At 51.9% G+C, this 10,180-nt stretch overlaps 1 protein-coding gene across 1 annotated transcript; it reads right to left on the minus strand.

Annotated features, from left to right (window-relative positions):
• Window positions 1-1,732: 1,732 nt before the first annotated feature.
• LOC100191418 (putative O-Glycosyl hydrolase superfamily protein) lies at window positions 1,733-5,878 on the minus strand. Its single transcript, NM_001136852.1, has 6 exons — window positions 5,462-5,878; window positions 4,528-4,827; window positions 4,240-4,409; window positions 3,964-4,061; window positions 2,595-3,365; window positions 1,733-2,510 (listed from the first exon to the last, which is right to left on the minus strand). The coding sequence occupies exons 1-6, from the start codon at window positions 5,873-5,875 to the stop codon at window positions 1,921-1,923; spliced, it is 2,343 nt and encodes a 780-aa protein (NP_001130324.1). The 5' UTR covers window positions 5,876-5,878; the 3' UTR covers window positions 1,733-1,920.
• Window positions 5,879-10,180: the final 4,302 nt, after the last annotated feature.

The following is a 10,180-nucleotide window of genomic DNA, read 5'->3' on the forward strand; positions in this document are numbered from 1 at the left end:
TGTTCAGAAGCAAACTAAAAACCACACAGAGCCCATGCAGTATCAGAACATATTTAGAGGGGTAAACTAAGGGTAATTTCACACAGAGCCACACAAAGCAATTTCACAGAGCCCACACTAGTGGTACTGTATTGCACACAGCCACAGACAATGAAAAGCTCATAGTTGACACGCTAAAAACATGTGTACTTATGGGTGTTTGAATGCACTAGAGATAATAGTTAGTGGCTAAAATTAGCTGAGACATTCAAACACCCTAGCTAATAGTTCAGTTATTAGCTATTTTTGATAAATTAGTTAATAGTTAAGTAGTTATTTGTTAGCTAGCTAATTCTACTAACAATTTTTAGCCAACTAACTATTAATTCTAGTGCATTTAAACACCCCCTAATAAACGTACACAGATAATGGAGAATCACCATATTTGTGTGCATAAACATACCGACTCACATGTATAAAGAGCCACATTCTGTGTATAAGGGGGTGTTTGAATGTACTTAAAGTAATAGTTAGCTGCTAAAATTAGTTGAGACATCCAAACAGTCTAGTTAATAATTCAACTATTAGCTATTTTTAGCAAATTATTTAATAGTTAGCCATCTATTTGTTAGCTAGCTAATTCCAATATCATTTTTAGCCAACTAACTATTATATTTAGTGCATTTAAACACCCCTAAATAAACCAGAGAGAGCCTTTTCTGTCTTGTACATACATGGTGACATTGCTAGTAGTAGCAAAATAAAACACTACCGACTAAAGCAATCTTAATGGACAGGTAAGGTAGAAATGAAATTGTTGCCGCCGATTTGGGCGCCAAACACTGGAACGAATCACTTGACGGTGTTCTCTGCGGAGACACGGACGGTCCGTGGTACAGAGCCAAATGGTCCACGACCTGGACACAGGAGCGGATCCTCCTCTATCCGCGCCTAAGGCTGGACAGTCCATGATAGCGCAGTGGGTCTTCTTCTCCGAAGAATCTTAGAACTTGCCCTTGGAGAGATCCCGCCGAGGGAGAGAGTTCCAAGGCGTTGCTCCGGGTCAGCAGGGCAGTGCTCCTCTAATCCCGTTTGAGATTAAATAGATAAATAGATTTTGTTATTAGATTAAAGTTGTTTGAGATTGGTGTGTTCTTGGAGAAGTTGATCTTTAAACCCGTTGCATCTGAGAAGGCGTCCAGTGCATGTTTCAGTTTCCTGAGAAGGCCTCTTTTGCACGTAAACCATGGTCCAGGGACCCCATTAAACAGGACCGATGTCTTGGACGAACTTAACATAATGCTTATCCATTTTCTCCATTTTTGGTTGAAACCCCTTGCTCGCAGCATCGTTTGAAACCCACTCCAGTTGACAGTATCAAAAGCTTTAGCGAAATCCAATTTAATCACTAAAGTTGGAGCTTCTCTCTTGTGGCAGCACCGCAGCATTGGATCGGTTCCATTGCATATACAAAATTCTCTGTGATGGATCTCCCTTGAATGAAACCATAAGCTGTCACTAGTGTTGAAGAACAGAATTTAATCACTAGTGTTGATTGAAGAACAGAAACTGTCACCCATGATCTTCAGTCTTTGTTCATAGTTTTTTTTATAAAACATAATAGCTTAAATAAATGGATTTACGACCATTAGAATACACTTAATAAATGGTTTGATTTTTTTTACTTTTTAAATGTTTATGTGATCAATTGTTTTTCCTAATATATACGTCTCATCATGTCAGAGTATCGGTTAATCAAGATAATTTCTACTTCCCTTAGCTTGTTAAAGAACAAAAGGAGCGGGGAAGCGTTTGTCAATGAACTTCTGGCATCAATGATGCCATAATCTTGCTGAATTTACCTTTTTTTTTCTCGTTTGAATAAGTTAGAGAGCATCGGAAATTCTGAGGAAACACTCGAGGCTTCCAACACAACCGGGATCACGCCATGAAGCTCATCTCGAACTCATCCTCGCCGACCATCACGAAGTGCGAGCCCTGATCGATCACCTTCCTGCCATCCTCCGTCGCCCGGCTGAAGTGCTTGCAGGGGCTCACCTCGAACTCCACGTGCGCCGTCTGCGTCGCCCTCAGGTGCAGGCTCTGGAACCCGATCAGCTGGCTGGCCGGCCGGCCGCTGCCGTCCGTCGCGTTGGGCCAGCGCATGAACACCAGCACCGAGTGCTTCCCGTCCATGGGCCCGTGGTTCTGCACCCGCACCACCGCCGGGAACTTGAGCCGGTCGCACGTCTCCGACCCGATCGCCTCCACGTCGTAGCTCGCCATGCCGCCCGCCGTTGCCTCCACCGCCTTAAGGCCGGCGACGTTGCTCGTGGGAGGCGGCTTCGTGGCGAAGCGGTGGGAGTACTTGGAGTAGCTGAGGCCGTAGCCGAAGTTGAACACTGTCGGGCCGCGGTAGAACCGGTACGTCCGGCCGGGGTAGCCCGTGGCCGGGTCGGCGCGCATCCGCATGTCCGTCATAGGCACTCTCGTGAAATCTTGGGGATACCATGTCACGGGCAGCCTTCCACCTGCCGAAGCCGAAGAAGAAATTAAGATGATCTGTGTTTGCCATGCCAGAGTTGTTCGTTCAGAGTGAATGGACGAAACCTCACCAGGGTTGTGCTCTCCGAAGAGGACCTGTGCGATGGCAATGCCGCCGGCCTCGCCGGGGTAGCCAGCCCACAGGATGGCCCCAATCTTGGGGTTGGTCTTCGCAAAGCTCACATCCACGGGCCCACCGCAGAGCAGCACCAGGATCACCGGCTTCTTCGCCGCGTTCGCGACGCTCTCGATGAGGGTCTGCTGCTGTCCCGGGAGCGTCAGGTCCAGCCGGTCAACCTCCTCCCTCTCCTGGTCCTGGTCCAGCCCCATGAACAAGACGACGGAGTCCGCCGAGCTCGCCGCCTGGACCGCCTCGGGGATCGTCGTGACGTTGCAGGCGGCCGAGTTGCAGCCGGCGACGAAGCTCGTGTCCTTCACGTAGCCCTGCAGCACCTGGAGCGGCGTCACCGTCACGCACGGCGGGCCGAAGTAGTTGCCGCGCAGCCTGATGGCGTCGTTCGCGTTGAACCCGATCACGGCGAGGGACGCGACGTTGGGCTTGGACAGCGGGAGCGCGCCGGCGCCGCCGTCGTTCTTGAGCAAGACGATGCCGTCCTGCGCCGCTTCCAGGGCGAGGTCCTGGTGCTCCTGCGTGCACACCTGATCGGGCCCGATGTCGCCGTACAGGTTGCGCCTGGGGTCGCCGTTGAAGAGCCCCAGCCTCATCCTGACGGCGAACAGGTTGTGCAGCGCCCTGTTGATGTCCTGCTCCGTGATCTTCCCTTGCTGCAGCGCAGAGGCACCGTGGTCCTGCACGTAGCTGCCGCAGTTCACGTCCATTCCTGAAAGTTTTCCGACAGGGATACGAAAAAGGGTCAGAAACGTATTCCTGAGAACCTTTAGGGCAGCATGACGTCTATCCTTTCACGAATTTTTCACCAACTACTTTGAATTTGGTTGAGAGAAGTACATACTGCTGCATTATTGGTTTTCACCAACTACTTTGAATTTGGTTGGGATAAGTTCGTGCTGCTCTGCATTATTGGTTATTTGTTGATTGATGTGAAGTTGTGAACGTCGGGCCCCTTTTTTCAATGTCATTGTTGATTTTAGCCATTTAAACTCTGGTCCTTCTTCTGTGACATGACACCTGGGCTCTTATGATTTCGCGATGTTCGTCATGCTATCAATTATTTGTAGCAGATTGGATTGCTCAGAACAACAAGACAGAACGAAATGCCGGATCAACTTTTAGTTGAAGTTCAGCCACCTATCGTAGCAAAGTGTCCAAATAGGCCCAAGAGTTCCATGTGGGTGGCTTTATTTTAAACTTAAACAACTCAGATCAGATACGTTTATTTCAAAAAGAAAAATAGTCATATAGTGCGAATACGGATTAATCCATGTCCTAATGCTAAAAAAAGAGCAGTGAACTCGTACCAGCTTTGAGCACATCTGCAACTGCATCTTCTGCCGTCTTGGCGTAGCCTTGCGCATCATGGATGATGGCCACAGCGTCGCAGTCCGAGGTGATATACCTGGCCAAGACACGTAAAAACGTGCAAGCATCAGCAAGGCTTCCCATCCAGCCATCTAGAGTTCATCTTTATCAGCAGGTCCATGTCCACGACAAAGGGAGGCGGCGTGCCGGTCGGGAGGGGGGGTTATCTGTCACTCTCACGGGCCCTTTTCCAGCAAATCTTGCAGCAGACTCACCCGTAAAACCCCCAGTCCTGCCTCGCCGTCGTGGAGAGCAGGTTGTAGTCGGCGCACGTCGGCACGCCATTGACGCGGTTGTAGGAGCACATGATGCCGCTGGCATGGCCGTCCTCCACGCAGCTCTTGAACGGAGGGTTGTACGTGTCCGCCAGATCCTGCGCCGTCACCTGAGAGAAGAGAGAGAGGGGGAGTCGTTTTGCATTTCGCTTCACCAGTCGTCCCAAACCAAAACCTGGCATGGCATTGGCAGCCACCACGAGACAGGCAGTCGGATGATCGGATCACCTTGGCGTCGAACACGTATCGGGTGACGCCCTTCCAGTTCTCGAGGTCGTAGGCGGTGAAGTGCTTGCAGCAGGCGGAGGCCTCGAGGCCCGTGGAGTTGACGGGGCCGGCGAGGCCGTAGCCCTGCACGCCGCGGACGAAGACGGCGGCGTACTTGCCGGTCATCGTCGGGTCCTCGCCGGGGGTCTCCTGCCCGCGGCCCCACCGCGGGTCCCGGAACACGTTGATGTTGGGCGCCCAGAAGGTGAGCCCCTCCGCCTGCCCGTTGTTGTACACCGCCCTCGCCTCGACGCCGATCACCTGCCCGTCGACCGACGAACGTCGCGTCAGTGACATCACTCGCTGCTCTCGAGATTTGCGCATTTCGCTCGGCGCAAACGGACGGTAAATCCAGAAACTAACATTTCTTTTCTTTTCTTTCTACACAAAAGGACAACGCGACTGGTACAGCGTTTGTTGTGAATTTTTTTTCAGTCTGCTCAAGAGTCAAGACCGGACTCAACGGCCCCGAATCGCCTCCATCACTTTTGACCGAAAGAAGAAGAGCTGTAAAGCTGCATGCACCTACCGTTACGGTAGGTACGCACCCGGTTGGTGTGAAATTAGGTGCAAGAACACGCGACATTTCTTTGGAGTTTTTTTTTTTGCAGAAAATGCCCTGCTCTAGTGCCATTGCTCATCATTTCTCAAGCTCTACATGCTGGAGCACCATGCATTTTTTTAATTTATTTTAGCAGAAATTTAAGAGACGGTCCCTCCCTATGGGGTAATTAACACTAATCACGCGTACTACTGCCAGTAGAGCAGTAGGGCAGTAGTCGTGAAACAGCCACGTTCTCCTGCTGGTCGCACAGCAAGAGCAAGACAATGGCAGGTCGTGCGCGTTTGCCACGGAGCGAGAGAGGCAGAGCCGAGAGGCGGTGCGCGTACGTACCTGGCCGATGCGGTACCAGAGGTGCGGGTTGAAGGACGCGGCGGTGAGGATGACCTGCGGGAAGCTGGTGGCGGCGCGGAGCGGGCCGTCGAGGTGGATGCCGCGGCCCTGGTTGGAGATCCCGTGCAGCGCCTCGGACCACCACTTGTACGCCGGCACGCCGAGCCGCGGGATGGCCGGGGACTGGTCCCCGAGCTGCGAGATCTTCTCCGCCACCGTCATCCGCGAGACGAGGTCGTCGACGCGCCGGTCGATGGGCAGCCCCGCGTCGCAGAACGGGATGTTGGGCGGCGCTCCGGCGCCGCAGGTGTAGGGCGGCTCAGACGCAACCACGACGGCGCCGCCATGCAGCTGCAGCAGGACCACCAGCGCGGCGGCGGCGTGGACGAGGGAGAGGCGCGCGCGGCCTTCCATGGCTTTTGATGGCTGCAGTGTGTACGTGTGTCACGGCGCCAAGTGAGCTATGCTCGGCAATCGTATATATCGAGCTGGCTGGCTGGCTGGCAGAGGGGGCGCGACGCGAGGCGGTGCGCGGAGACTGTTGGGCTTCGTTCTACTGTGCTGCGTTGTCTACTGACAGTGCAGTGTGCAGTGCAGGTCACTGTCCATGTGTGTGGACGTACAGTTCTGCCCATTTATCTGCCATCTGTGTAAGTGTAACTGGGAGTATTATTGGCAAGCTGTTTTAAGTTTATCTGCCATCAGAGTAAACGGAGCCTTATCTCCATAGAATTAAGCTTGTTTAATCCGTATAGGGTTCTACTGTTTTTATTATCTCTATAAACTACAGCTGCAGTAGTACAAACATACCACTTTAATCTGAAACGAACAGTTGTTCTTCAGCAGCAGAGTAGATCAGTACATGTTACGGTATCTCCAAGGCAATCGAAACCTTGCACCGGCAGGAAAGAACACGCATGCACGATGCATGATGGGATAATCACTCTTCCTTACACGACAAGCAGTTGAATCCAGCCATTTCCCGAACGAAAGCGGAGCAGGTTCGTTGGTGAACATGCGAGCCACGCGAACAACAACGCAAATTAAAGAGCGAGCACGATCGTCCTACGAGAGGAACCGCGGTGCGCGATTCAGATCCGCGGAAAGGCTTGGCCTCCTCCATGCGCGGCGCGTCGTGGACTCGTGCAGCTAGCCACCACGCGCCTAGCGGCAGCGACAGACAGGAGTGCTGGTGCTGCTGTAGGCCTGTAGCTAGCTCGCAAAGGGGGACGTACGAATGCTTGCAGAACATGGCTGTACGGTGGTAATTCGCCGCTGCCTGGCTGTCTTCCGCGCGCCCGTGTTTGGGTTTGGCCGGACTAGCGCGCCCGTGACGAGCTAAGCTAGCCTAGGAGACCCGGCGGCGGCGACGCGTGGTGCTGCTCGCCGACGCCGCGCGGCGCCGGTGGGTGGTGCACTGGTGCGTGGCGGCGGTCGCGCGTCCAACTTCCAAGTGCTTGGACCGGGACTGCACCGGGCGTAACGCAACGCAACAGGTCCACACCACACCAACGTACTCCTCCAGTCTCAAGTGCAGCGTAGGGGGTATCTACGTACGGGTACGGCACCGCGACAGAATTTCGCCGGTGACATCGTCGTCGCGAGGACAGGGGAGGGGGACAGGACGAAGTGAAGCAGTTGTGTCAGTTTCGTACGGTGTTTCATCTTCTCGTGAACGACACTTCCCATGGTGCCCGAGTTCAGCCGCAGACAAGTCCTGTGAGCTGATTGCCGTGTGTAGTACAGGACCCGTGGAGACTATGGGGGTGGGCGATTGCACACAGCACAACAGGCATATGGCCGCATGGCCACACGAGTCCAGTCGGGGGGCAACAAATGTCAGATGGCGACAGTGCTTCGACAGTTCGACGCGACGTGCAGCTCGTCAGTGAGCTTCCTGCCAGAGTGGTGGTGCATGCACTTGCCGTCCTGCTCACTCGGACCACGGAGTCATCGGCGCTTCGATCGTCATCATCGGTGCCTCACAGGTCAACACGGAAGATGTGTGGATCAGGATGGCACCGGCAAACAGGAAGCTGCTGCAGCATTCAGGGCTGCCATGCTTGTTGGATAGATCGAGTGACGGGGAGGAGGTGGAGATGTGGCGATCGGAGCGCGCAACAGGAGGTGTGCCGCTGTTGGAAGAACGTAGCGGTAGCGGAAGATGGAAAGGGTTTCTTTCTGGCCTCACCCAAAAGATAAAACTTCAGGTTGGCGCTATGGACACTGTCAATCGCGCGTTCGAAAGATCAGAGCTTCGACCCTGACAGCAAACCTGTTTGGTGAAGGTGGTCGAGACTCGAGACCATGGTTTTAAAGAACGGACTAAGAGCATCTCAAAGAGACTAGCTAAATAGCTAGTCAAGCTAAATTTTAGCTACTTAATAGCATGATAACTCTCCAACAGACTAGCTATTTAATTTGCTAAGCTATCTGGCTCTCTAAATTAACTCTCTCATTAGCCAAATTTGGCTAGCAACTCTCGCTAGCCAAGCTAACTTACATGTTGGAGAATCTGTTGGAATGAGATGTTATATAGAGAGTTTAATATTTATAGAGAGACAAATAAAGAGTCAAATAGAGAGTTAAAAATAAAGTGTCTCTTGGAGATGCTCTAAGGAGTTTAGCGATGTGTTTCTTAAAAGTGCAAATAACGGGTTATATCTGCCTAAGTAAGACTATATAGCACATACCTCACCACAGTCATGTATGGATGATTTGTTTTTTTTTTGAACGAACGACACGAGATTGTGCACGTTTCTATTAATAAAGAAGAGAGTGAAGCAGTGCCCAAGAGACACCGCAGGAAGGGTACATAGAGGTTACGTAATTACAGCATAGGTAAAAGCGCAAGAAGGTGCTTAGCACCTGCGACACCCCACAGCCTTGCCTCTGCCTTAATTGCTGCTAGCAGATCTGCCACTGACCTCTCTTGCCTTTGGAAGGTGCGGTTGTTCCTTTCCAGCCAAATGTGCCAGACCACCAGTAGGAGCAGGGAGCGCGTTCCCTTTTTGGGCACAGCGACTGAGCCGACCATATATGGATGATTTGTGGGCAGGCAACTAAGTGGATAGAACAGCAAGTTGAGTGTCGGCGAGGAGACAAAAAAAAAGGAGCCTAGCAGGCCACAAAGGGGACGCGGAACTTTCCTGCCATTATACTGATCTGTTTGCCGATGAATAGAGTAATCAACGAGCGATGCAGGCTACTAGCACAGTGGGAGTTAGGTTTGGTGCTGGCTATTGGTTAATTAGGCCCGGACTGACGACTGTCGATTTGGGGGCAAAACCACAAACACCACCTTCGGTTCCACTGCATACATGCGCCGGGCTATTTTGACGCCACGACTTGTGGTCGTGGCAACTAGACTTGGTCACATTTTCTACCCTACAGATGTCTGAAAAATAAAGATTTTGATCGCATCGCGCGCGTACGGCAAAATGGTTCTTTTTTTCTGGACCAGTTGACCCGTGGCTCACTTTTTTGGCGTGCCAGAATTTACCACTGGAAAACTGCACTGGTATACTCGCATCCCATGTTCATCAGCGCACCGTCCGAGCGAGTCCTCGCTCACCAACTATTTTTGTGAAGTTCCTGGTGACCTGTTATGAGACACGACGAGCGCACAGCTGTTTTTCACTGTACGATTGTACTGTGCATATGGATTATGGATACTTACAAATTTAGACACTTTGGCGAGAGCCGCCTGACAGGTAAAAAGGGACCGGGACGGACTCTAACCTCTACGTCTGTCTGGTCCACCGTCCGCTAGCGGCACCGGCATGCATGCATGCAGATGGCGCAGTGCGCTAGTCGATCGGTCCACCGTCCGCGCCGCGCGGTCTATTATTCGTGGATCTAGAAACTGTGCGTCCACAACGCGCTCCGAGAATGAGGACAGCGTCCAACTAGGCAAAACTAGCAGCAGCACATGCATGCGTGCTTGCATTGCATGCACGCGCCACTGCCGATCGATCGCCATGCACGCACGCGCACTCGACGCCCGGCCGTCCGTCGCCCATGATCGCTCGCGCTGTCGTCCCTCGGCGTGCACATCGTTTTCGTGTGTCTACTTATATATACGGTCTTCAAAACTCAAAGCGGCATTAATGTAGCGTTTTGTTCCAGAGCCATTTAAGATGGAACGGCTCCGTCCGTCAGTTCTATATAGAATCAATCTAAATAATCGCAAATTAGGAGTGGAGTTGCTCCGCCTAGCTTATGCAACATTGAATAAATGAAAGATACTAAATAAATGCTCTAGCCAATGCTCTATAAAAACATTTTGTTCTTTGATCTATAGATAACCAGAGAGACCCTTTTTCTTAAAAAAAAAGAGATCAGGGCCAAAGGGTTTGGTGAGGATGTTGGGGGGCAGTGTCCCCAAACCAATTCCACGAGAAAGCAATAATCGCGCACACATGGACGATGGTGTAGCCCTGCCCGGGTCGATCACTTAAAATAGTTTTTGTGCCATTCTTTCTCCCGATGCTAGCTCTCACAACATGATACTCGCGGGGGGGGGGGGGGGGGGGGGGAGGCAGATCTCTCCTGCTACTTTTACTACGCACTATCTCCGAAAGAACATGTTGCTTGTTGACCTGGCAAATAACACTAGCTACTCTTGCATTGCTTCTGGACATCAATTATGCCAAGCTAGATCATCATTGGCACTTGAGATAGACTGATAGAGGCATATATAGCGTGCGCAGCATGGGC

This window comes from Zea mays, chromosome 5 (genome assembly GCF_902167145.1).
Source record: "Zea mays cultivar B73 chromosome 5, Zm-B73-REFERENCE-NAM-5.0, whole genome shotgun sequence".
Lineage (NCBI taxonomy): Eukaryota > Viridiplantae > Streptophyta > Magnoliopsida > Poales > Poaceae > Zea > Zea mays.